This window comes from Paramormyrops kingsleyae, chromosome 9 (genome assembly GCF_048594095.1).
Source record: "Paramormyrops kingsleyae isolate MSU_618 chromosome 9, PKINGS_0.4, whole genome shotgun sequence".
NCBI lineage: Eukaryota > Metazoa > Chordata > Actinopteri > Osteoglossiformes > Mormyridae > Paramormyrops > Paramormyrops kingsleyae.
Window position 1 is genome coordinate 25,733,758 of NC_132805.1, and position 27,207 is coordinate 25,760,964.

At 43.3% G+C, this 27,207-nt stretch overlaps 4 protein-coding genes across 6 annotated transcripts; all 4 read left to right on the top strand.

The window, feature by feature from the left end:
* Window positions 1-92: 92 nt before the first annotated feature.
* Window positions 93-2,454, top strand: rps9 (ribosomal protein S9). Its single transcript, XM_023830163.1, has 5 exons — window positions 93-189; window positions 956-1,069; window positions 1,153-1,275; window positions 1,543-1,729; window positions 2,215-2,454. The coding sequence occupies exons 2-5, from the start codon at window positions 973-975 to the stop codon at window positions 2,390-2,392; spliced, it is 585 nt and encodes a 194-aa protein (XP_023685931.1). The 5' UTR covers window positions 93-189; window positions 956-972; the 3' UTR covers window positions 2,393-2,454.
* Window positions 2,455-2,597: 143 nt separating this feature from the next.
* On the top strand, window positions 2,598-7,384 carry LOC111853358 (uncharacterized). Of its 3 annotated transcripts, none has more exons than XM_023830144.2 (2): window positions 2,598-3,836; window positions 4,144-7,384. In XM_023830144.2, exons 1-2 carry the CDS (start codon window positions 3,353-3,355, stop codon window positions 4,770-4,772), a joined length of 1,113 nt encoding a protein of 370 aa, XP_023685912.1. In that variant the 5' UTR covers window positions 2,598-3,352; the 3' UTR covers window positions 4,773-7,384. The 3 variants fall into 3 exon arrangements, with proteins under 3 accessions (XP_023685912.1, XP_023685913.1, XP_023685914.1); XM_023830145.2 differs by having other exon boundaries at window positions 2,598-3,635; XM_023830146.2 differs by having other exon boundaries at window positions 2,598-3,588.
* Window positions 7,385-10,364: 2,980 nt separating this feature from the next.
* Window positions 10,365-16,463, top strand: mboat7 (membrane bound O-acyltransferase domain containing 7). Its single transcript, XM_023830134.2, has 9 exons — window positions 10,365-10,510; window positions 11,386-11,465; window positions 11,578-11,707; window positions 11,812-11,938; window positions 12,223-12,379; window positions 13,646-13,841; window positions 13,987-14,139; window positions 14,502-14,675; window positions 14,964-16,463. Exons 2-9 carry the CDS (start codon window positions 11,390-11,392, stop codon window positions 15,355-15,357), a joined length of 1,407 nt encoding a protein of 468 aa, XP_023685902.1. The 5' UTR covers window positions 10,365-10,510; window positions 11,386-11,389; the 3' UTR covers window positions 15,358-16,463.
* Window positions 16,464-17,927: 1,464 nt separating this feature from the next.
* tmc4 (transmembrane channel-like 4) lies at window positions 17,928-27,207 on the top strand. Its single transcript, XM_023830116.2, has 16 exons — window positions 17,928-18,137; window positions 18,389-18,566; window positions 19,025-19,173; window positions 19,292-19,447; window positions 20,097-20,182; window positions 20,317-20,462; window positions 20,746-20,893; window positions 21,218-21,376; window positions 21,489-21,643; window positions 22,219-22,345; window positions 22,437-22,534; window positions 22,706-22,889; window positions 24,431-24,561; window positions 24,901-25,056; window positions 25,356-25,434; window positions 25,939-27,207. Exons 1-16 carry the CDS (start codon window positions 18,101-18,103, stop codon window positions 26,011-26,013), a joined length of 2,064 nt encoding a protein of 687 aa, XP_023685884.1. The 5' UTR covers window positions 17,928-18,100; the 3' UTR covers window positions 26,014-27,207.

Here is a 27,207-nt window from a genome sequence, read left to right on the forward strand (position 1 = left end):
GTGAACATTTTTGCGGAATAAAGATTTAAATCTACTAAAAACTACAAATTCCAAGTTCTCTTGCATCCGGGCAAATAAAGAGGGATGGTACACTAAAGGCTCACGGTAAATGAAGTTCTTCGGCGATCTATAAAAGATCATGACTCGCCACCATGCGTTCTCTTTACTGGACGAGCCTGAGAGTGTCAGGTATTATTTTCTGCTAGTGAAACATTTCAGTATTTCCCTCTGCCCTTTTCATTTTTAAGTGCATGTAAATTACTTTAGTACCTATTTTTAAAACCGCGTCGGTTTAATGAACACTGTATCAAGTGAAAAACTTAATGTTTAAGATTAAGATGTTTAAGTAGCAACGTGGTTGCTTGCTAATGCTAACGCTCGAGTGGATCCGATTTAATGCCTGATATATGTATCAACTGAATTGGTTTTAGATTAATGTTTTTCGTGCTTTATGATGTACAATATTAGTCCAGACCGCGTTACTCTATAATAATACGTGTAGTAATAATCACATTTTCTGTCGCCATGGCGTCGCCATCTTGCTTAGTTTTAGTGAATTGTCTGCACTATTTGCAGAGCCAAGGCCAGTGGTATGATTTAGCCCATTCACTTTGGTGAGGAAAGTTAACTTTATACCGGATTGATTCAGATTAGTATACTAATGACGTTACCGAAATGCTTAAGATCTTGAAAATATGTTAAAATATTTAGTAACTGTACTTAACGCCGCTCATTTCCGCGCCCCGGGCCTGTTTTAAATGCAAACACTGTGGAGGGTAGTTCAGGTCCAGAAGGTAAAATCCAGAACATGATTTTGAGTTTCTTGAGTTCTGATTCTTTGAATTCAACTAGTTCGTTGAAATAGAATCTTGGTCTGGATTTTTAACTTTCTGGACTTAAGTTATGTGTGTGCCTTTTCAAATATACATCTAATGGTGAATCTTCTATTTTCCAGGCACCTTTTGACCGACCATGCCGGTTGCCAGAAGCTGGGTCTGTAGTAAGACCTACGTCACCCCCCGCCGCCCCTTTGAGAAGTCCCGGCTTGACCAGGAGCTGAAACTCATCGGTATAGATCTGCATTTGCAGTCAGGCTTGGTGATTACTGACTCTGGATCTGTACAATGTGACCAATTCTGAACAATTTTTCAGGGGAGTATGGCCTTAGAAACAAGAGAGAGGTCTGGCGTGTGAAGTTCACTCTGGCCAAAATCCGCAAGGCTGCTAGAGAACTGCTCACCCTGGATGAAAAGGATCCCAAGCGACTATTTGAAGGTAATTATCATGATCTTTAATTTATTTGTGCAGAAAATGTGTTGCATATCTTATACTAAGTGTTCATGAGCGAATGTGTATTCAGGCTTGCATTTCTATGTACTGCACATTGGTATTGAGTAGCTTGTGTTCTGTTTGATATTATTGCTTTTGCTACTGGGTTAATTCCAGCTTGGTTTTGGTGTTTAATTCTTTTGTCCAATTAGATGAGAGTAGTAAGGTTCAGCTACTTCTCATTGGTTAAATGTAGTTCTGTTTCCCATTAAGGTAATGCTCTCCTGAGGCGTCTGGTTCGGATAGGTGTGCTGGATGAGGGCAAGATGAAGCTCGATTATATCCTCGGCCTGAAAGTTGAGGACTTCTTGGAGCGGAGGTTGCAAACCCAGGTCTTCAAGCTGGGCCTGGCTAAGAGCATCCATCATGCCAGAGTGCTCATCCGTCAAAGGCACATCCGGTGAGTGAGTCGGGGTGACGGTCAGATGGCCTGAAAGGCTTTTCCTTTAGCATATGAAATGACTTTGCAAAGACCTGAGGATATTGAAGCTTTCCTTCCCTCTTCACCGTGGGTCCAGCTGTTTCGGTTCCACCTGAGCGCTTTAAATTCAGCAAGGTCAATTCGGTGACAAACCGTATACCTTGTAAGAGACTGGTTGATCCAATCCTGTCAGTCGGGATGAAGTTTTTACTTCCTGTTGAAGATTTGGCAGGTAATGTAGATCACATTGACCTGACATCTTGGTATATGTACGGGCTCTCTGTAGTTCTACTGGTTGGAATTTGAATTATTTTCTCAGGCCGATGATTTAATGTTTTAATCAGACTGTCAGGGGTGTCAAGAATTCCTCGTGAATGAGGCCTGAGTTGCACATTTTGCAATGTGGCTGTGTTGGATCTGGTTGGAGTACTAATGTAAACTTAGCCTTGTTGTTTTTCCTCCAGTGTCCGCAAGCAGGTGGTGAATATCCCATCTTTTGTTGTGCGCCTGGATAGCCAGAAGCACATTGACTTCTCACTGAGGTCTCCTTATGGCGGTGGAAGACCCGGCCGTGTGAAGAGGAAGAACGCCAAGAAGGGCCAGGGCGGTGCTGGAGGCGCCGATGATGAAGAGGAAGATTAAGCCTGAGGAATTTGTCTGCCGTACTCCTGCAATCTTTTCAATAAAAAATCTGGAAACCTGAACTGTCCTTGCCTTTTTATTTTCCTGAGGTCTGAACCACATATTTGTAATGCTATTCAATGGGATGTTTAACACAAATTTCTTAGTTTTTGCTCCTGTGGTGTTAATGTGTCAATTTCATGTATTGCTCAACCAGCCTATCATGCAGATGGGTGATTGTCCATTTGTCATCTGATTATATAAGCATTGTAAGTGTGGTTCTGTAGTACCTAGAAGGCATTAGCATAACATCTGACGTTTGTATAGGAGAATTTTTTCCTGTGGTGCCTTGTTTACGTTTGACTTTTACAGCGCTGTTAGAATCTAAGTTGGCTACCAGCTGTTTGGATTCTTTGTTTAGCATTGTAGCGTAAGTAAGATCGCATTTCAACTACGTGGCTCTGAAACGGGTTCGTACGCAACTGACCCAAATTGAATTTCATGCCTATAGCACTGTGTGAAGATGAACTGGTAAACTGCGAAGTCGCATTGCGAAACTCACAAGCCTTTGTTTAAAAAAAAAAAAAAATCGATGGCCAGTAGCTGCTGCTGGTGACCGGAAGCGGCGGTTCGGTGACGTAAATATGCAGCGACGCGGTTCTCCTTTAGACACCTGACAGGTTTAGTTTTATTGTCTTTGCGTTTCCGAGTGTAATTACGAAACATCTTGTGTACAAAACCTAATAAATACTGTGCACTTGTATCACAGAGGGTTTCCGCAGTAATGGTTTTCCAAGCTTTGGCGGGTCATCGGGTTGTGAGTTTTAACGAGGCGGAAATTAGCTGTCTTCCGTGTTAAAGGTGGATCAACTGAAGCCGGAATTGGGAGTTTGTATTTAGACAGAAGGGTGTAGAATAAGAACTCGTCAATATAATACAGGTTTTTAACTACATGCATATTTAGAAGGCTAAGTTTCCGATATGATGACCGATATGGAGGCAAGTCTGTCCGTGTCACTCGATTTGTCCTCGGTGGTCGAGGAAGCCTTGCGTTCTGCAGTGTGCTCGGTGCTCTCTGAGATCCAGAGGCTGATCGGAAAAGATGTGGCCGAGCTGCGAGCGGCCGTGGCCAGGAAGGACTGCGAGAACGAGGAGCTGCGAGCCCAGCTGGAGTCGGCCAGGCGGGAGCTGCAGGAGCAGGCGAGGTTCAGGCAGAGGTACCGCCGGCACGACGGCGTGGCGAAACCCTGTGACCTGGATGAAAGTAATCGCTCATGCACGTCGCGGCCGGGCACGCATCGTGTCACACATGGGGGTGCAAGTCATTTGTACCTCGGTCATGGCTCGCTGGCGTTCAGTCATAACTGGGACCAAGTTACACGGCATGACTTTACAGAACGGTTGGAAAACCTTAAACAGGATCTGACTCTAGAAGCAGACTGCAGTGTAGACACGGCCGAATCAGGTAGTACATTCTCAGGTTTAACTAAATATATTCCGTATATAACAATGATGTTTAAAATTTAACTAGTAAACAGGTATCTCTTCTCCAACTTAAAACGTCATGGAAGTGGCAATATCAATGACAATCATTTATAGCAGTAATGTATTATATAGTTTTAAGCAAATTACATCCAGCCAAGCTTTTCTGTGAGATTATGTAAATAATAAGTGATACACGTGTAGCCTATTTGGAAATGTGAAATTCAGGGGTATGGGTTTCTTTATCATTGTGGAACTTAATGAATTTATGTCCCCAAAATCCAACACAGAGCCTGATTTGATCTCTGGCCCTGAATCTCTGGTGACTAACCCCACACTGAGGAAGAATGAGGACAGCGACCTGGACAATGCCAGTGCTGCTATGGATCTCAGAGTCATTGAGGTGAAGGAGGAGGTTGCAACCAGCCAGCAGCTGTCTGCTGCGGTAGAATCTGCTGGTTCCACAAGGCCGAAGCCTTACATTTGTGGTGATTGTGGAAAAAGTTACCTCTGGCTAAAGAACTTGAAGAAGCACCAGAAGATCCATACAGGTGAGGCGCCATTCAGCTGCAAGATCTGCTGCAGGCTATTCTCCTCGCAGCAGGTGTTAGAAGAGCACCAGCGTGTGCACACGGGCGAGCGGCCGCACCGATGCACCTCCTGCCCGAAGACCTTCAACCACCTGTCTAACCTCAAGAAGCACCACCTGATCCACACCGGGGAGAAGCCGCACCATTGCAGCCTCTGCGGGAAGCGCTTTCGACAGATCCAGCACCTGAAGGAGCACCGCAAGACCCATGAGGACAGCAAGCCTTTCCGCTGTTGGGAGTGCGGCTGGGGCTTCAACCATGGCTCCAACTTCAAGCGGCATCTGCTCGTCCATACCCGACAGAAAATGCGCCACAGCCTGGCCACCTGAGCCGTCCGGAGGTTTTGTTGCCATTGTTGTTCCCATTGTTGTTTTTTAAGTGGTTCCAGGTAAAGTCACCTTCATCTTCTCTGGAACACATCCATTGTCTGAAATCATTTAATATTAAAGAGCATCTTCAGAGCTGATAATGTGCTAAAATTATTGCCTTATTTTTAGAGTGAATGCTTAATGCTAGAGGGCATCAGTTAGACGGCTAGTGGCGAGACCTAAAAGAGGAAGTAAAAGCATTTAATTTATCGCTAACAGTAATATAAATATGTTAATGACTGATATACTTTGTTTAATTTGATAAGATTCTTCATAAACTTGAAAAAGAAAATGGATTTATGTTTGATACTGAATTTGATTTCATTCATGCTTTATGTTTAATCAAATAATGCAATACATACACTCACCTAAAGGATTATTAGGAACACCATACTAATACGGTGTTTGACCCCCTTTCGCCTTCAGAACTGCCTTAATTCTACGTGGCATTGATTCAACAAGGTGCTAAAAGCATTCTTTAGAAATGTTGGCCCATATTGATAGGATAGCATCTTGCAGTTGATGGAGATTTGTGGGATGCACATCCAGGGCACGAAGCTCCCGTTCCACCACATCCCAAAGATGCTCTATTGGGTTGAGATCTGGTGACTGTGGGGGCCATTCTAGTACAGTGAACTCATTGTCATGTTCAAGAAACCAATTTGAAATGATTCGAGCTTTGTGACATGGTGCATTATCCTGCTGGAAGTAGCCATCAGAGGATGGGTACATGGTGGTCATAAAGGGATGGACATGGTCAGAAACAATGCTCAGGTAGGCCGTGGCATTTAAACGATGCCCAATTGGCACTAAGGGGCCTAAAGTGTGCCAAGAAAACATCCCCCACACCATTACACCACCACCACCAGCCTGCACAGTGGTAACAAGGCATGATGGATCCATGTTCTCATTCTGTCTACGCCAAATTCTGACTCTACCATTTGAATGTCTCAACAGAAATCGAGACTCATCAGACCAGGCAACATTTTTCCAGTCTTCAACTGTCCAATTTTGGTGAGCTTGTGCAAATTGTAGCCTCTTTTTCCTATTTGTAGTGGAGATGAGTGGTACCCGGTGGGGTCTTCTGCTGTTGTAGCCCATCCGCCTCAAGGTTGTGCGTGTTGTGGCTTCACAAATGCTTTGCTGCATACTTTGGTTGTAACGAGTGGTTATTTCAGTCAAAGTTGCTCTTCTATCAGCTTGAATCAGTCGGCCCATTCTCCTCTGACCTCTAGCTTCAACAAGGCATTTTTGCCCACAGGACTGCCACATACTGGATGTTTTTCCCTTTGCACACCATTCTTTGTAAACCCTAGAAATGGTTGTGCGTGAAAATCCCAGTAACTGAGCAGATTGTGAAATACTCAGACCGGCCCGTCTGGCACCAACAACCATGCCACGCTCAAAATTGCTTAAATCACCTTTCTTTCCCATTCTGACATTCAGTTTGGAGTTCAGGAGATTGTCTTGACCAGGACCACACCCCTAAATGCACTGAAGCAACTGCCATGTGATTGGTTGATTAGATAATTGCATTAATGAGAAATTGAAGAGGTGTTCCTAATAATCCTTTAGGTGAGTGTACATCTACTTCCTGGTCTGCAATGAACATGTTTCATAAAATTGCAGGAAATATTTAAAAACAGATTGCTTACCTGGTGCAGTCTAACTTACCACATTTTTAATAGTCCATTTTCAAGAATACAGTCAAGGTATATTTATGATATAAACTTTGCAGTACAATAGTGATGTGGGGAAAAACAAACTGTCATAGTTTACTACTAGATTTAAATGGGTATATTTGTGGAAAAAAATTGCTGAAATATTTTTATAGAAAAATGTGCTTCATTCATTTAAAATGTTTTTAACTTATTGTAACTTGTTAACTGAATATTGACAGGATTTTGTGTGTGGGGTAGAACTGTAGTCCAAACCCATAACATCTAAGTCAGTGGTCTCCATCATTTTGTCTTTTTTTTTTTACAGTGAGAGCTATTTTTACAAATGAGTAATGAGTATATTTTGCCGATGGGGAGTGATAGGGGTGGCTTATGCATGAAGGTAATGGTCTAGTTGTTGCATTCGACTAGACATGTCTTTGAGATCGACAATCACCCAGTTTGCGACCACTAATCTAAGCAAATTCTCCCTAATTTATAACCAAGCGTGTTTTGAGTGCTGATTGCTTGTTGAGGGTGAAACACCTCACTGTCTGGGTTTCCAACCAGGCTTGGCTTTAAAAAGAGAGACGAGTGCAGTTTGCATGAGAGAGTCTGTGCTGGTGAAGTGCTGTGCAGACGCCTGCGCTGATGCCCTGAGTCTACAGTGCTGACTCTGCCTCCAGAGCTCTGACAGAGAAACAGGGCTGCACTTCTAAGAAACAGTTCCTGGGCCTGTCATTTTAAAAATGTTTCCTTTGGATTGATGCATTTACACATTTTATGTTTGATCTTTGCATTTTGACACATTGTTTTATTTGCAATCTTTGAGGTCTTTTGTTGTAGATAGTATTTTGCTTTAAGAAAGACTACTTCAAGGCAGTTAATAAAAGCTGAGCTATCATGATAACATAACGTGTTTGTCTTTATGATGATCCTGCGGGTGGGAGCTGACCTGAATGGGTGTTCTGAGTTTGTAAAAGGGGAAGTATAGATTGGTGTCTGGCCACTTTATTAGGTACACCTGTTCAGCAGGCTCATTGGAGCAAATATCTGATCAGCCAATCATATGTCAGCAACACAGTGTATAGAATCATGCAGATACAGGTCAAGAGCTTCAGTTAGTGTTCACATCAAACACCAGAATCGGGAGGAAAGGTGATGTAAGTGACTCAGTGTGGCATGGTTGTTGGTGCCAGATGGGCTGGTGTGAGTATTTTAGAAACTGCAGATCTATCTGGATTTTCGCACACAATACAACCATCTCTAAGATTTACAGAGGATGGGCTGAAAAATAAAAACATCCAGTGAGTGGCAATTCTCTAGGCGAAAATGGCGTGTTGATGGCAAGCGTCAGAGAAGAATGGCCAGACTGGTTCAAGCTGTTAGAAAGGCAAGGGTAACTCAAATAACCACTTGTTAAAACCAAGGTATGCAGGAGAGCATCTTTGAACGCACAACACGTTAAATCCTGAAGCAGATGGGCTACAGCAGCAGAAGACCACACCGGATGCCACTCCTGTCAGCTAAAAACAGAAAACTGAGGCTATAGTGGGCATAAGTGGACAAACGAAGATTGGAAAAACGTTGCCTGGTCAGATGAGTCTTGATTTCTGCTGCGACATTCAGATGTAGGGTCATAATTCGGCATAAATAACATGAAAGCTTGGCTCTATCCTGCCTTGTACCAACAATTCAGGCTGGGTGTGGTGTGGAGGATGTTTGCTTGGCACACTTTGGGCCCCTTAGCACCAACTGAGCACCACTTAAATGCCACAGCCTACCTGAGTATTGTTGCTGACCATCTCCATCACTTTTTGACCACAGTGTACCCAGCTTCTAAAGGCTACTTCCAGAAGGATAATGCCCCATGTCATAAAACACTATAAATATCATCTCCGACTGGTTCCTTGAACATGGCAATGAGTTCACTGTACTCAAATGGCCTATACAGTCACCAGATCTCAATCCAATTGAGCTGCTATGGGATGTGGTGGAAAAGGACATTAGCATCATGAAAGTGCAGCAGAAATATCTGCAGCGACTGCCTGATGCTATCATGGCAACATGGACCAAAGTCTCTGAGGAATGTTTCACCTTGTTCAATCTATGCCATGAAGAATTGGGGCAGTTCTGAAAACAAAAGGGGGTTTAACCTGGTACCTGCCAAGGTATACCTAATAAAGTGGCCAGCAAGTGCATAGAGAAAACCTGAGAGAAAGAGATTAATTGGATGATGGTGCTTAGATGTTCTAGAGGCCATTAGATGTTCTTCTGGATCAAGGCAAAATTGAAGTCATTTCACACAGGATTTTGTGACTTATTACCAAAAATTGCAAATGGAAAATGGTGCCCAGGCACATACCAAGGGGTAGAAATTGTAGGGAGGAATCAGCACTAAATATTTAGTCAATGAAATGACCAGGTTGACATGGTCCAGTGAAGCCAGCAGTCACTCAGCCTGCAGTCGGTCGTTCTCCTCCAATGGCTGAATCTTGCCTATGATTGCTCAGCCGCAGTTGCTCTCTTTCTTGATCATAATATGATAGATAGATTATTTGATTGATTGCGAAAGAGGCAATGCTTTTTAAGAGATTAGCCTAGATTTAGCCTGGCGGTCAGTCTGATTTTATTTCGTACAATATCTAGCAGGAGTTTTCACACAGCACTTTGTTGTTTGTTGACTGAAATAATCTAATCAAGCTGATGATGTAAATGTTCCTTACAGAAACCTGTCCATCTTCCAGCCACTTATCTTGATCAAGGACAAGGGGGGGTCTGGACCCTGTCCCAGGCAGCATAGGGCATGAGGCCGGGGAACACCCTGGACAGGATTCCAAGCACAAACACACACTCATGGGGAATTCAGAGACAGAAAGTCATATAACTGCACGCATTTGGGCTGCAGGGGGTTAACTAAAGCATGTAGAGCAGGGGTCTGAAACTCCAGTCCTGGGGGGTCGGAGCCCTACACAGTTTTTGGTTCACCCTCATTTAACACACCTGATTCAACTCCTTGTGCTAATTACCACACAGCTCTTGAGCTGAATCATTTGTGGTGGAACAGGGAAAGAGCTACAAAGGGCTCCGGCCCCCCAGGACTGGAGTTTGACACCCCTGATGTAGAGGAAACCTACATAGCACAGGGTGGACATGCAAGCTCCACACACACACACACACCACTGATGCTACCCACTGATTCACTAGTTACATTTAATAATTTTGTAACAAAACAGTCAATTACAAATGCACATTACTTAAAAAAAAACACGGTTGCACCGAGATCTAAAAAAAAATTAAATTAAAATTTCAGAAATTATTTTATAAAGTTACCAAATAATAATGTTCGTCTTATCTACTGAAATATACACTACGTGAACCCTATACATATTTTTATCCACTGTACTCGGTAAAATATTGCGGCACAATTTTACTGCGGTAGAGATCAGGAACCAATTTCTTGTGTAGCAATGCCTCTTGTTCGTAACACGGTTACGTAACTTAACCAAAAACACGGAGTTATGAAGTAGTTTCAGTGCGAGTGGAATCGTGCCTTTGTTGCTTCGTTGGTTTAATTAACATAAAAATATGAAGATACCACCAGTAAAAACGGGACATTTTGCATAATCGTCATCATAATATCATCTGGGCCATTAAAAATATCCACTCGCCTCTTAACGTTTCCCTTGGCGAATATTAAATGCATTTCCGTAACTAGTGCATTCTACACCACATGCAACACTTAAATATTTATGTTTTCTAATCAAATACAATTTGTCAGCAAGAAGCGCTACAGTGTCACCGAAATCCTGGCAGGGATCTCCGGGGAATTGAGCGCCAGACACCGAAGTGGAGATGCCGATCGAGGCCGAAAAACGTGCGTGGGAGTGGGGGAAGGAGCGGCGTGTGTCTCGCAGGGGCGGAGCGACCCGGGCAGCGCAAGTTAGAAAACACTGCCCTGTTAAGAAGCAGGAAACCAATTCGTTTGGGCGGGTGGTGACAGGCGCAGGGTCCGGGGCTGTGTGCAGGCGTTTTTGTAACGTGAGTATCGTTTAAATTGGTAACGTCGTCTCCTTATCCAGTATCGGTCTAATAAATAGCACTGATTTGGTCTGTTGTGTAACAATCGCTAGTATTTGTGGTAGATCTGACTGCCGTGTACGATGGCTGCATATGTTGAGCCTCATATTCAGAATTATGAAATGTGAATTAATGCCGTAAGCTGTTAATCTTGATGTTTTGGTAAAGTTATGGGAGATTGGTCTGTTCTGAGCTGCAAATAATTCTATATGTGCCCTGTATTACACGGAGCAACGCGTGTTCCTGCACGCAAATATCCATTTGCTTACGCGAACATGACTGATTCATCATCCTCCGACTATGTGGCAACCTTTTCCGGTGTCAGGTTGAATAAAATAATTAACAGGTTTTAGATCTCAAGTCTTAAGACGTGTCTAATGGTGATATAACGTGTTCAAATAGCCTGCCGATCAGCTGTCATCGTAAAGCAGTTCCCCTAGTTGTCTGCAATTATTGGGGCTTGGCATGTAACTGCGCAAGAAGCATTGCAGCCCTGGAGAAGTGGTATATCTTCAACAATCTGGTAATACACTGCAAAGCAAAATAAAAATGCGAAAATTGAAAGATACAGTTGAGTTTCCCGCTAACCCCCTAAAAATAGCGCAGCTGTAGTGGAAAATGGGTTAAATCTGGAACCAGCGGGTAGTAATGATAAGTAAATCAGGGATATTTGTTTCTAGCTTTACCTTTTTCAAAAACATAGCACGGTTTTACGGATAAGTGCCCCCCCCACCAAATGAATAACCTTCGTACAGTAGTGCTCTCTAAGAAATATCTCAGCTGTCCTAGATATTAATATAAACAGTCACTGTTGTTCTCTGTCTGTGTGGAAAAAGAGGCATGTCTCCAGATGAACTCGTCTATCTCGCAATTCTTGCTGCTTCCATACCTGTTGGATTCCTCTTCCGTTACTTGAGTGAGTGTTTCTCAGTCGTTACAAACAGCTTATGGCTTTCTTTGTATAATCATTATTAGGAAATTATGTTTAACCTCCGTTCCTAACAATTACGCCATCGCACTCCTAAAAGGTCCATCGGCCAAGCAATGGTCAGCTCTGCTCCTAGGGCTGTCCGTTACCATAGCGACCTGCCAGATTCACACTCTGCACTCTCTCGTCACTGTGCTGGGAACATGGATGATCATAAAGTATGACTGGAGGTAATAATTACAGGAGTAATGACCACCCGCATTTTGTATATACGTGGCGTACATGCGTGTCATGGCGCATAATAAGTTTCTGATTTTCTCTCTCACCCCCTCAGAGCTGCACCGTCTCTTTCTTTGGGATGGACCTTTCTCTATCTCCTGTTTTTCCGTCTGTCGTACTTGTTCGGTTTGCCATCTCCAACGCCATTCGCCAACGCAATTCAGCTTCTTCTTACTCTGAAGGTAAGTTGGAATTTGTACAGTGTTTTGTGTTTTTTGCTGTGCAGCGGAGCCCCTCCAGCAGCTGACGGTGATGGCCATAGAGGCCGTCTTCTATTTGTGAAATGGGTCAGCCATTGTCCTGATACTCCTAATTAGGACCTTTATCAAAGCAGAGGTGATCCTGCCCTCTCTTGGATGATCGCTGTTATTACAGAGATTGCGTCCTGATTGTCTTCCGCACTGCATGCTGCAGAAAAAGATTAGGCAGAATGCTGAGTGTAACTTTGGTCTGTGTCATTATGCAGATGGTCAGTTTAGCCAATGAAGTTCAACAATATCACCTGGCAAAGAAGGAGGATGTGACATCATTCTCCAAGTCTCCCCTGATTTGTGGACTGACACAGGAGCCTTCTCTCTATGACACAGTGTCTTATAGCTATTGCTATATTGGCCTATTCACAGGTGAGCGTTCCTTCATATTTTTCATAACTTTGTCTGGTTCATTCTACATTTCACCCTTAGAAAATCACATGTCTAGGTTTGTACACTTTTGCCCATAAGTGTTTTGTGTCAGTCTATGTTTGTTATTTCAAGCTAATTACTTTTGTAATTAACACAGAAGAAAAGCTGTATGACTGGGTTGTACAGAAAGCGTGCGTTGAAGAACATGTGTGTCATAAATGATTATACTTGGACTGGCTGGTAGACGTGCTGTTTTTTCCATTTTCTTTGATTGTGTATTTTTCTTTATTAAAGTTCATAATGATCGAGGATATCCATAATAAAGTCAGAAAATGTAGTATAGCTAATTGCTATTATGTTTATTTCTGCAATATGCATGTTACTAATAAAAATAATAAAAAATGAAATCTTGACAGGCTCTGCAGACTACTGGAAAGTTTTGACCATGTTGTGACAGGATAAATACTCAAGCTGTGCTGAGTTATTAATGGTTCCCATTCAGTAAATGAGGGTCATTCAGTAATTTGAATTTCATCTATTCAGTCTTCCTTGTTTCTCTGCCTCTTCTTCCCTGCTGTATTGATTTATAATATCTTAGTTTCCTACCTGTACGGCTTTGGCTTCCACCTTGTCTTCGTTCCCTGGTTCCCTCATCCCTTCTGACTCCTGTCTTCTCGTCTCCCTCCTCGTCGGTCCCCATCCCACGTCTCCCTCCTCGTCGGTCCCCATCCCACATCTCCCTCCTCGTCGGTCCCCATCCCACGTCTCCCTCCTCGTTGGTCCCCATCCCACGTCTCCCTCCTCGTCGGTCTCCCTCCTCGTCGGTCCCCATCCCACGTCTCCCTCCTCGTCGGTCCCCATCCCACGTCTCCCTCCTCGTCGGTCCCCATCCCACGTCTCCCTCCTCGTCGGTCTCCTTTTATCTCGTTTCCCTCCTCGTCGGTCCCCATCCCACGTCTCCCTCCTCGTCGGTCCCCATCCCACGTCTCCCTCCTCGTCGGTCCCCATCCCACGTCTCCCTCCTCGTCGGTCTCCTTTTATCTCGTTTCCCTCCTCGTCGGTCCCCATCCCACGTCTCCCTCCTCGTCGGTCCCCATCCCACGTCTCCCTCCTCGTCGGTCCCCATCCCACGTCTCCCTCCTCGTCGGTCTCCTTTTATCTCGTTTCCCTCCTCGTCAGTCGTCTTCTCTTGTTTCCCTCCTCACCAGTCCTGACTGTCATTCTGCTTTTGTTTCTGTTATTGTTCTCGGACTCCAATGTCTCCAGGTCCCTTCTTCCGGTACCAGACGTATGTCGACTGGCTCCAGCAGCCCTGCCCCAGGGAGCTCCCGGGTCGTGTCCCGTGCCTCCAGCGCCTGAGATTCGTGCCTCTTTATGCAGTGTTCTTCCTGATTGTCAATCACTACTTTCCCCTGGCTTACGTAAGGACAGAGGAGTACCTTGACCATCATTTCCTCTTTAGGTACGAGTTATTCCAGGCTTCATTCTTTCTGTGTTTCCATGATCTGCCATTTAGTCCCAGTATGAGTCTTGTCATGCCTTACAGTCGATGACACATGTGACCTGTTGTGGGCGGTCCTCCATATTGGTTCCTTTCTCTGCTGCAGGTTGTTCTACATGACGGCAGTGTTCTTCGTCTTCCGGATGAGGTTTTACGCCGCTTGGTGTGGTGCAGAGGCCGGCTGTATCAGCTCGGGGCTGGGCTGTTACCCAGAGGGGGCACAGTCCAAACCAGGAGGCGGGCCCAGTGTTCAGTACAGGTTTATATACAGTAGAGCTCTGTAGTTATTTTTCTGTTTGTTGGTGTAAGTGGATCCTTAAGCTTTTCCACCAATTAACTTACTTCCCTTTAACAAATAGTGTAATAGTGGTTTCCCTCTGCATTATATCGTCTTACTCACTCTCTTAATATTTTTCCTTCTGTATGTTTCACGCCCCCTACAATCTTTTGATAAGTGCCCATAATAGCACAATACTGCATAATAAATGGACTAAGGCATGCATATTAAAAAGTAGATAATTCCTATATATGAGTGTTCTTTGCCTCCAAATGAAAATGGCGAAGCCACACAAGCTCAAACTCCACATCGTTAATGGTTTAAACCTGCCTGCCTTTGTTCAGCTCCGATCCTGCCTCAGCCACCTATGACTTCAGAACCATCCAGAACATCGACTGCTACAACACCGACTTCTGCGTCAAAGTCAGGCACGGCATGAAATACTGGAACATGACTGTGCAGTGGTGGCTGCATCAGTACATCTATGCCAAGGCACCCTTCAAAGCTTACACGCTCAAGTAAGACTTCACCCCACCGTCTAATGGGCGTGTTTGGCCTAACATTGGCGTCAATATGAAATGCCATGATTAATGTTTGCAGCGTGCATTCTTTGTTTCTAGAAAAACTCAGACCTTTAGCCTTGTCCTGGATAATTTTCTCTGATTCCCTCTAATTTGTAAACATGTATTAGAATCGCCTAAACGAATGTGTTGTACCTTCTGATTTTTGTATCAGAAAACGAGCATAAACCGCTTGACTAGTATGGTTAAGTGGAAGCTCAATGGCTGCCTCTATGCCTTTCTTAGGGCTGCCTGGACCATGTTCATCAGCGCTTACTGGCACGGGATCCACGCTGGCTACTACCTGTCATTCCTCACCATTCCTCTCTGCATGGGGGCGGAGTCTGCTCTCGAGAGTACCGTGCGAGCCAAACTGGGTCCACAGGGTCAGAACATCTTCGACTGGATTCACTGGTTCCTCAAGATGAGAGCTTATGATTATATGTGCATGGGCTTTGTTCTGCTGAGCTTCAGTGATACGATCAACTACTGGAGCTCAATCTTCTTCTGCATCCATGTCATAGCTGTGATGTGTATGGGGTTAGGGATGCTATTGAAGGGAGGGAAACAGGAGAGGAAACTGGAGCGAGAGTGCAGAAATGACGAGGATGGGAAACGGGAAACAAGGACCGAGGGATAAGTGGAGACATGTTTGCCAAAGACGCCAGCACACAGTTAAGGAAGGAAAACAATTGTTATGCGTTTTGTAAGGTTTGTACTGCACCTGCTGTGGAAAAGGCATTAGAGACAAAAATTATAAACATTTTGTACAATAACACAAGAGTTTTAAAAAAATACATTGATATGACGGTACTTGGCTCAACATTTAGTCCTTGGTGTTTTTCGGTGCCAATTAACACCATGAGTATTGCTTAGCTAAAATGTGCGGTTTAAAGGGATGGCATTCATTATGTAGTAAACAAACTGTAAAGTTTCACGAGACCCTGTTTAGCTGCAGCATGTCTGTTTAAATTCTATCCGAAACTGCTTATTTTGTTAAAGCCATAGTGAAGAAATGGAAACTAATTAAATGGTGATCCTGTACAATGGCACAGTCGTTTCACGGCATTTTTAGAGTTTACAAAGGTATTTATTTCATTGTTCCGAGGTGTGTGTTTAAGTGACTGCAGGGTCCTAACCCTCACGGCGAGTGTTGGATCGTTTGTCGGGGGCTGAAATGTGATTTTATGCACCTTGTGGTCTTTAGTATTATTAACATTGTTACACATTGGAACAAAAATGTATTGCTGATATTTGTACTCGCAATGGAATACTTTTCAAATTGTATGTAATTTAATAGCAGATTAATATGGCAATCTCCCAGGTAAAATGGTTCCGTGTGTAAAATGAAGCTGGAGTAGCTGCAGACCTAATATTACAATGAGTTTTTATGGTAAAGGGGGTGTTTTGTATATGTACAATGGTTCAGGCAGTCTCAATGATATTTTTAATATGCTCACTTTGGGTCCCTAATTTTTTGAATAATTGTAATCTGGGGATTCGGATTCTTCTGTTTAAGAAATAGTTTTAGTTTCACGAAAGGCAGCTTTGAGATCTTGTCCACTTTGTGTCATGAAGCTCTGAGTCTTGTCTCTTACTGCCAGTATATAAGAGCTGCCTCCTGAACAGGTTGCCATCGAGGCGACAGACCAACACGTCTTTCAGCGCGTTTTCATAACCTTCATTTCAGACAAGTAGTTCCCTTCACTTAGGGGCTGAATAAAAATAATAACAAATGAATGAAAATCTAGATTGTGTCTGTTCTTTGTTCGTGGTTCATTAATATAGCCCATGTTTACAACCTACATCAGCTGATTAGATTGTATCGTGATGTCCAGAGCAGAGGAATTTGAAACATGCTCCCCCCCCCCCCCCCCAAAAAAAAAGAATCTGCCAAAGTCTTATTTTTCTTCTATTTTTCTCTGTGAATTGTCCTGACTGAAAGTGCCCTCCCACTAGAGTAAAAATAACATGGCCGTTACCAGTATGGAGGCCTCTCATCTAAATTACTCATGTACCCTAGAAACGTATTGTGTTTACATATTTCAGTGGCATATTTATGAGTGCCATAAATTCTCTAAAGCTCAGTAATGGATATAAGGTGTTATCTGGAAAATCAATTAACTGTTACCCTATGCTTTATCCATCCATTTTTAACTGCTGATCCTGGTCAGGGTCTTGAGAGGGGAAGGAGTCTATCCCAGGCAGCATAGGGCATGGGGCTGGGGGACACCCTGGACGGGATGCCGGTCCATCATGGGGCTGAAGGACACCCTGGACGGGATGCCGGTCCAACAAAGGGGATGAGGCTGGGGGACACACTGTACAGGATGCTGGTCCATCATGGGGCTGGGGGACACACTGGACAGGATGCTGGTCCATCATGGGTGCTGGAGGACACCCTGGATGGGATGCCGGTCCATCATGGGGCTGAAGGACACCCTGGACGGGATGCCGGTCCAACACAGGGGACGGGGCTGGGGGACACACTGGACGGGATGCTGGTCCATCATGGGGCTGGGAGACACACTGGATGGGATGCTAGTCCATCATGGGTGCTGGTCACAGGATGCTGGTCACAGGGCACACACTCTAGAATTAGTATATATTAATTGGAAATTTCTTGTTTTCTGTCTGCAATAATTTACCCAAGGGAGTACAAGATAGCAAGGTGAACCGTTTTAAAAACTTTCAGATGAAAAAGGCCCTGGTTTATATAACTTGAGGTAGCTACATGTAACAGCGGAATAGCTTTTCTGTTAAACCGAGACGGACCATAGATACAGAGATGGCAGTCTCTGTTAAACTGAGACAGGCCATAGAGACAGAGCTGGCAGTCTCTGTTAAACCAAGATGGACCATAGACACAGAGCTGGCAGTCCTTTTTTGAGCTGCTGTTTTGTTTTAATTTCCTGTAATTCAATCCAACTCTGATACCCAGATATTTCATCCATTCATAGAGTTATTATGCAAGGCACATCCAACACACAACTATCGACTACACCAACCTGTTTAATTCTTGTTTATAAATAAAGGACCACCTACTAAGGCGTTTGTGTTTTTTGTTGTTGTTTGAAAACTCTGCAGTTTGACATACATGCTGGATATTTCAGATAAAATGTAGTATCTGAGTATTGGGTTGGGCAGTATAATGTTTACAGTGGAGGTTTTGAAGGGGTTAAGATATACAAGGAAGTTGGTGAACATTTGCATAGGGAACAAAGTCCAGGTGACATCTTCCTGGAAGGTAAACCAGTGGGGAAATGAGATAGAGGGAGCTGTTTTGAATTTTGTGAATGGTTCTTTGAAGTCCAAATGTATTTCTGCAGTGAGTAAACCCTTCGCTGAAAAGTGTCCGTGAGAAGCAGAGGTGGTGAACCAGCATGTCCTGGGCGAGAGAGAGGCAGACCTTAGATGCAGGTGGTAAAATGCTTCAGCTTTTAAATGTCCGGGCCGTGTGTGTGATTCATTTTCCATTTCTTTTTCAGGATTCACAATCTGCATTGTGTTTTCTGTCTTGTCAGTAAAGAAAAATACAATTGTAACAAAAATATCTGTTCTCTGCATATGAACGGGGTACATCTGATTGAACGTCACTTCCTTAATGAAATTTGTCTTTTTAACCGTTGTGTCTGATGCCTTTCCCCGGTCTCTCTGATTTTGATCCATAGGTCAGATTCACTATGGCCCCCATCAGTCATTGAGACTGAGGGAGAGGCCCTCTAATTCAGCTGTCCAGCGTCCTCCTCAGTTCAACTGGAATGCCGACCAGCCAGAAGAGGGGGCCAAAGGCAGGCCCCGGAACCTCAAAGAGCTCCCTCTACCCATGGAGCTCAAAAAGGCCATAAGGTATCAGAGCCAGTGAAAGCCTGAGGCAATGTCAGAGGCAGTTATTTGTGTGCGGCGTGATCAGAGTGGTTATATGTCTGGTAATATGCAAAAACCAAGAAGGGCGGAATGAAGTGTATGATGTTATTCTACGTGTATATTTTTATTATCAGAATTTAAATATGACATAGGCCATAGAATTAATTTAACGATGCTCATTTAATTGAAAGTAACATTTTCTCATTTTTCATGTCAGAACAAATAGGATCTCCTTCAATTAGATTAAATGTGCATTAAATTAACAATGTACCTATAAGTGCTTGTTATTTACTAACAGTTTAACAATTATAGTAATGCACATACATCTACTCATGTGACCCTGACCGGGACACATGGTTAGAAGATGGATGGATGGATGGATGGATGGATGGATGGATGTCTTTACCTGTGTCACTTACCTTAGTATTTTGTGAATGCAGACAAGTACAGCAGATGAAAGTGCCAGTAATGTCTAACTGGCAGTCATGGAAGATCAGCAAGTCCAAGACCATGAAGAGGTTTCTAGAAGAATCAAGGGAAGTTCTAGCTTATGTCGCGCCATGGCGGAGAACTCTACACAAAATTGGGGGTGAGACAAACACCTCCTAACATTCCGGTTCTTGGCCATATTTTGTAGTGAAATGGTCTCATTTAGGTTTGTGATCACACTGATTCATTCCTGAATGCCTGTTTCGCCTTCCCACCAGGGCACTTCGGCGGTGGTGTCCAGTCCTACTTCCTGTTTCTGCGCTTTCTTGTCGTGCTCAACTTCCTGTCATTCTTGCTGATTGCGGGGTTTGTCCTGGCCCCTAGCATTGTCTTTCAGTCCAGTCCTGGCAACTCAGAAACTCAAAACAGCATCGGTAAGACCAGTCTGACAACTAGCAACAGCTTTGATTACCTGGACAGTAATAATATCGGGTGCATGTTTTCTTTAAGGGAGAATACTTACCAGCGTGTGATATTTGTTTTGCTGGTTTGGAAAAATTCACATATCAGATATAACAGTCACAGTCCCCTGTATCTCTGGTGGGTCCATAACCACATCCGTGAAGAGGATGCTTGACATTTCAGCACCAATGTGTTGCAATGTCGGGCTCTATTTAATTATTTGTTAATCATTGAAGTTGTTGCTTACAGTACAGCGCTATCTATTATTGCAACGAACTCAGAGCCACCCAGGACATCTCTGTGGTTACGGACTTAATTACACATCACAATCTAAACTGACAGTAAATGTACTTTATAATTTCACTGTGTGTTTGGCTCACTAATGTGTCTGCGTTACCCCCTGAAACTGTATTCTAGCAACCTCCTTGCTTCACATAATTAGTTTTTCAAGTCTCAAATAACAATGAGATGAAGTGAAAGAAAAAAACTATTTTCAAAATAAAGATCTGGCAAAGATAATCAGCTTTTGAGTTTAACTTCACTGATGATTCATGGTCAGTGGGAATCGTGTTGAATTATGTACACCAGCTGTGTTTTCTTTCTTTCGTACTGTTTATTTAGATCAAATAGAATGCATGATCTACAGTCCCGAGCCTCAGAGCCTCTCAGTCTTTTACCAATATTTTCTTGACCTGCTCACTGGAATGGTGAGGAAACCAGTCAACCAGATTAGCTGTTATTTTGCCTCATACATATTGTCCTTGATACATTCGCATTCATGAGCATCCATCAAATGAACAAAGAGCTGCTTCTGCCTCACAAGACTTCTCCTCTTCCCCAGGGGTTTATGGAGTACTCATACCTTTTTTACGGTTTCTATAACAATACGGAGATGATGAACTTGCAGCTCTCCTACAACATTCCCATGGCGTACCTGCTAACAACAGCTTTCTACTTCATCTTCTGCTTGATCTGCATAGTCCTCCGGTGAGTGAACAGACCTAGGCCATGTTCCACGAAATATTTGCCATCTAGCCCTCTTGGGCATGCACAGTGACGGCTCTCTCACTTATAATCCCTGCAATCTCTGCAATCGGGATGAACACAACAAAATTCTTGATAAAAGGCAGTTTTGTTGAGAGTTCACACATTTTGTCCTTAAAAGTCTTAGTTTTATCTTTCTGAAGTTCATGGGGACATGATCTGGTGTTTCCATGTTTTTATACTGTACACCCAGTGTCTGATCAGCCCTGTGGTTCTGTGATTGCAGGATGGGGGCCGTAATCCGTGATGTTGTGAAAACGGGCGGAAGGGCAGTGGGGGGATACAGTACACTGGTCTTCACAGCCTGGGATTACGGTCTCCAAGGTAACCGAGCCACCAACCTGAAACAGAACAACATCCGTTACCAGTTACAGGTACGTGTTCCTACATGTGTGATGATCCATGCGTGTGCTGCGTGAGATCTGCACACTGTGTGTGATGATCCATGCGTGTGCTGCGTGAGATCTGCACACTGTGTGTGATGATACATGCGTGTGCTGCGTGAGATCTGCACAATGTATATGATGATTCATGCATGTGTTGCATGAGATCTGCATGCTGTGTGTGATGATACATGCGTGTGCTATATGACATCTGCACACTGTGTGTGATGAGACATGCATATGCTGCATGAGATCTACACACTGTGTGTTGCGTGCTCCTGTCTGTCATTCGCTCCCTCAACATTGCCTCCTTAGATGGACCTAGAGGAGGAGCGCATCAGGAAGGTGGCTGCATCCCTGACAATGGCACAAACTGTGCGCCTGTACTCGCTGCGTGCCTTCCTCAACCTCGTGGTCTTCGGGCTGATCGGTGCAGCGTTCTACGCCATATTCAAGGCTACACAGTTCAGCCAGGTTAAGCTTTTTGGCAGTCCTTGCTTTTCTTTGGCAAGTAACAAATAGCAATCCACACTTTTATCCCTTACTCACGCCTGCTTCTCTAACCCATAACATATGTTGCCTTTAGAGCCAGACAGGGGGAGACTTTCTGGACCTAATTGTGCAGTACCTGCCCTCAATTGTCATAACAGCAGCAAACTTCCTGGTGCCATTCCTGTGTGACAAGATAGCTCTACTGGAGAGACACTCTCCCAGCACCACAGTCATCCTGGCACTCTTACGGTGAGCAGAGAACTGAGACACTATGTGGGAGGGGGCTTCAGAGAGAGGGGGGTTTGGCAAATATGTCGAAGACATATTTAAGAATACTGAGGCGTGGAGCTTGAGGATTCTCACATCGGGAGCCAGAGCCAAACAAACCATTTCAGTTCCTTGCCAGACTAGACTGCAGAATCTACTTTTGCATACCAGAGATGGAACTGGTGATTGGGGGCAATGCAAAGTTACTCTTGTTTATTACATGCAGTATAAAGGAGCTAGCACTGTTTGAAAAGGCAGATAAAGACACAGGATAAGGGTGTGAAGATGGAGCGATGTGTGGCTCTGCAGGTTAGGACGCTGTGCCCTGATCAACGGGATGATACGGGTGATGTCACTGTTGGGCCCTTGAGCAAGTCCCCTAACTGCATTTGCCCCAGGGACTGACTTTGAATAAATAAATGTAAATGTGTGAACAATGACCAAAGGATGGAAGGGCCCTTCAAAGTGAATGTGAAAGTATAACAGGAGCTTTTGACTATTTAACCTGCAGGGTAACTGCATGAGGCCCCAGGTGACCTGAAATCTCTCTCCTGCAGGGCAGTGTTTCTGCGGCTGGTCAGCCTAGGCGTGCTGCTCTTTACTCTGTGGAACGGGATCACCTGTAACGGAGTCACTGAAAGCGCGGCCTGCTCGGTTTGCCAGTATAACCACAAGCAATATCCGGTACATGCTGTCCCCGTGGTGAGGTGCGATGCTCTGCTGCGGTCTCGGAGGAAGAACATGAGGATCACGGTGTTCTGCCTGTCTTACACAGTGCTGGGAGACTCGAGTGGGACAGGAGATGTACAAACTGACCGTCTTTGACTTTATCACCGTCATCGCTGTGATGATTTTGGTGGAGTTTCCGCGCAGGTTAGTGTTTGGCGTTCGGGGCGGCTCAGCCTCACCTTTCCTTTATGAGTGAGACCTATGCTGACTCATGCTTCCTGTACTTATACTGTTTTGAAGAAAAGAAGTCAGAGAGACTCTGCTCTTCACATTCCTGTGGCTCCTTTCTGGTTCTCTCTTTGCCCATTTATATAGGATGCTGGTGGATCACTGCCCCTGCAAGCTGGCTCAGTTTGTGGGGCGACAGGAGTTTGTCGTTCCCCAAAATGTTCTCGGTCTGGTCTACGGCCAGACAGTGGTGTGGACCGGTGCCCTCTTCTGTCCACTCCTGCCAGCCATCAACACCATAAAGTTCATAATCATCTTTTACTGCAGAAAGGTACTACTTGGTGTGCTGAACTCCACAGGATATGTTTGCATATAAATTTGCAAGTCAGTCTACATTCCTTTGCTTTGATTTCCACACTCCAAAGGCCTATCTGCTTCTGAGGAGGTGTTTTGAAAAGCCCTTGTGTCCCTGAATGGCTGAAGCTCAGTCACTAAAGTTTCTGTTGTAGGAGGTCACCACAGGTCTATTCTGTGAGGGAATAAAAAACTAAGAATAGATTTGCGGCTGTCAGCTGAAATTTAGGGAGTATTTTTACACAAGTTCAGAGGCTTATTAACACAATAGAGGGACATCAAAATACTCACCTCAGAGCAAGACCCAGTTTCTTGTCTCTTTTTAGTTTTCCCTGTTTTTTCCCATCGTTTTTTTTCCCCCCGAGTATTCATTTTGTAAAAGTGCTTTTTTTCACCCAGTTTTCTACCATGAATGCAGTGTTGCAGAAATTTTCAACGAGAGACCTGATTCATTTATAAAGAGAATTTTTGGTAACACTTTACCAAAAACCATGATGCACTACAGATACCTTCATAATGCATTATAATGCATTTGAAAGTATTATTAACATGGTTATAAATATTTATAAAAAGGAATAACACATTATAGCCAAGTTTATTATGCATTATGAATGCTCTATGCAGCTCTCATCTATAATGCACTGTAAATATCTTCATAATGCAGTACAAAGCATTCTTAATTCTTATACTGACCATTATAATGCATGAAAGCTTCATAGAACATTCATAATGCCTAATAAACATGGCTGTAATAGTTTATGGTTTTTTTCTAAATAGTTATAGCTGTTTATAATACCATATGAATGCATTGTAATGCATTATGAAGGTATTTATAATGCATTATACATGAATGCTTTAAGTAAAATGTTATTGAATTTTTTATTGCATAATTGGTCTAACAATCAAACTAAAGTATAAGCATAAGTTCCCCAAACTGTTTGAACAGCGCACACATGCACATCGACCAGGGTCAAGGCAGTGAGCAAAGTTAAACAATTTCTCAGGGCAGACATAGGGCCCAAGCAAAGTAGATTACATCATCCCGAAGATGCAACAGAAAGAACTGTTTCACAGACAGAACATTCCCATGGACTCAGGCCTAGCATAGCACCTGGCCTGATAACAAGCCGATCCTCCAGACCCACGGGACAGGGAGGAAGGATAGCCAAAACAGGGAAGGAAAGTGGCCCAACGTGCCCTCGGATCTACTTCTCAGGGCCGCGGCTACAAGACAGCAGAAGACGACACTACTGGGAAAGGTCATTTACAGCCCTGCACCCAAGGCCTGTAGGTCCACAAGAGTGCTGCATGCAGTCTGTGTTCATTTCTAGGCCTTTACAAACTTCCTCCACAGCAGAACCGTAACATGCACTGTATTCAATTTAACTGTGAATCCAATGAGGTGTAATGTGCCCCCGCCCTGTGCCACCTAGGACCGACTCCAGAACCCCCATGACCTTGACCAGCGTAAGTGGTTGGAGGATGGATGGATAGATGACAGCTTTTTTTTTTTTATAGATTACACTTTTCCAAAATTGCCGCCCGGCAGATCGGACCTTCCGTTCCAACAGCTCCAACTTCTTCTTTCTCCTGGTGCTCCTTCTGGGCTGGAGTCTCGCCACGGTGGCACTGATCTATGCTGCGGTGATGTGGGTACCAGCCGAAGACTGACCCTGACCCCTCATTCACTTTAGACTTTGAGTATCTGGGACCTTAACAGAGGGAATTTCATTATTAAACAAGCCTTTTGTGTAGGGTGTGGTTTTCTACGCTTTCGGCAATATAATAAAGGAAATACTGTCACCTCATTTAAAAATAACAGGGGGGGAAACTTGCATTGGAATTCTTTACCATTTATTGGAAAATGAAAAATGCCCCTGCAGTGGATGGATAGATGGATGGATGGATGGATGGATAGATGGATGGATTAACAAAAATGAACAGCATCAGATGGGAGACTGAAGCCCGATCATTGTGTTTCTCTTCAGGATTCATCCTTCCATGGGCTGTGGTCCGTTCCGCTTTCTCTCCATGATGTGGAGTGTTGTGCCTGATTCTTTGCAGTTACTCTCAAACTCCAGCAGAGATTTTTTGTACTTCATGGGCTCACAGGCATTCTGCATCCCCCTCTTTGTTTTGCTATGGTGAGTAGTAATAATAATAATAATAATAATCGATCCTTTATTGTCCCCATGGGGAAATTCTTTTTACACCTCCCTCAACTTGCTCTTTGTAGACTAGTGGTCTCCTGCTTCCCCTTGTCTCTTTACCTGGTCAGTCATCTTTACAGATCTATCTACTAAATTCTCCGTTTGGACCCGTGGTTACGTCTGTCAGATTGCATCTATTATTGACACATGGAACTCATGAATATCTTTGTTAACCAAAAATACTTATTGAGAAGGATTAGATTTCCTAATAATTGTTCTTCTACTCTTAATAGTGTAGTCTTGTGCTACATAGCTGCCCTGGCTTCAATTTATGGAAAGACTGTGTCCCTGCTTCAATCACAGCTTAAAATGGTAAGTTTTCTGTCCTTCAAGACTTCGTCATAACAGTACAAATAACATAACATTAGTACAAAAACATACAAATCCAAAAACATTTCTGACTGCACTTTTGCCATTAAACGGTCATTTGGAGAAGTCGATTAAGAAATTAACTGTTAATACTGACAACTACCAAATGCAATATATATAGTTTTCTACTTTTGCTATTTTTAACTTTGCAAAAAAATTTGAGATATTATAATCCATGTATTTTTGAAAGAGTTCCTTACATGTATTAACGTAAACTGGTTGAGTAAAACCACTGACCACTTACCAGAAAAAGCAGTTGGAAAATGGATGGATGGACAAACATTCTTTTATTCTCCAACTTTTCCATATTGCCTTACAGACATGGAATAATGTTAAAAATGGGAATGTAATATACCAAAGGCATACAAAAAGCTAATACTGTATTTTAACCAGCATATAAATCTAAAAACACACATATGTGTGGTTGGTGATTTATTTTGACTGCAGGAGGGACGTGATAAGCAGTTCTTGGTCAAGAGGATAAAGGAACTCAATAGCGCTAGCAGAGGAAAGAAACGGTGAGGCCTGGAATCCAACGAGCAGAGACTCATTTGGAATGAAATGAGAGGAACATCTCATGGAGATACTCTTCAAGACACAACAATTAATGCCACATTTTATTCTTCTAACAGACCATTAGGTTTACCTCATGTAATGGTTCAGTAAGTGTTTTCTTTTTTAAATATATGAACTATTGATCTATTATTGAATGTTTTATTGTTAGATGTGTCATAATTTGAAACAATAGTCATGTCCATGGTATGCTGGACATTGGTTTGTGGATCACTGTCATTTATGGTGGTCAAAGAAAATCTCTGATTACTTCAGAAAAATCTGTATTTCTGATTTTTTTTTTACTAACATGTAGTCTGCCCATAAATAATAATGAAGTTTATTAAGAAATATTTGAAAATCAAAAATATGAATATTTGAATTTAGCAGCTGCTGGAGCCTTGTCTTTCACAGAAGTTTAGTTCTTGTACCAGTTCCTGAGGCCCAAGTCAGTTGATTGGTATTTAGATCTGTCTTCCAGCGTCCCAGGTTTGACTGGAACAAGGGCATTGGAGAGAGTTTGATATTGGGGGAGACAACACTCCATAAATAAAATGCAAAGGTCTTTTTATTTGAGGGGGGGGGCAACTGAAGGCAAATTAAATGTTGAGGGATACATGACCCCTCCCCATTACTACACCCCTGAAGTCTACACCAAGTGTCTTGCTGAAGGGTCCAGCAGCAGCATCACTCTACCAAATAGGGAATTTGGACTGACTGCAGGAGCACAAGGTAGGGGGAGTAGGGGAATCTATCAAATAGTACACTCCTAACTTTGTACAGTACTAATGCAATTAGTAACATCAGTCACACTACAAAATGCTACCAAATAAACCACTACTTATTCATAATACTGTGATTATAACATTTATTTTTCTGGTTTGTGTGAAATCGTTAAGAATAATAAAGCCATTCTGCGTACCACCAAGCTGAAATGGTGTAGTCTTGACTCTTGGTTGACAGTGTTGGGAAATTGATGCTCAAGTGCCAGATTAACACAAATGGATAAGAAAAGGTTTTACCCATCAGGTGCCCAGTTCATTAAAAAAGAGGAAAGAAGAGGAGAAACATGCAAAATATAAATGTATACAACTATTTAATCTCTTTATGAGTATAATGTTATGCATGTAATGAAATAGGCCAGTGTAACACTAGGCATGTTTG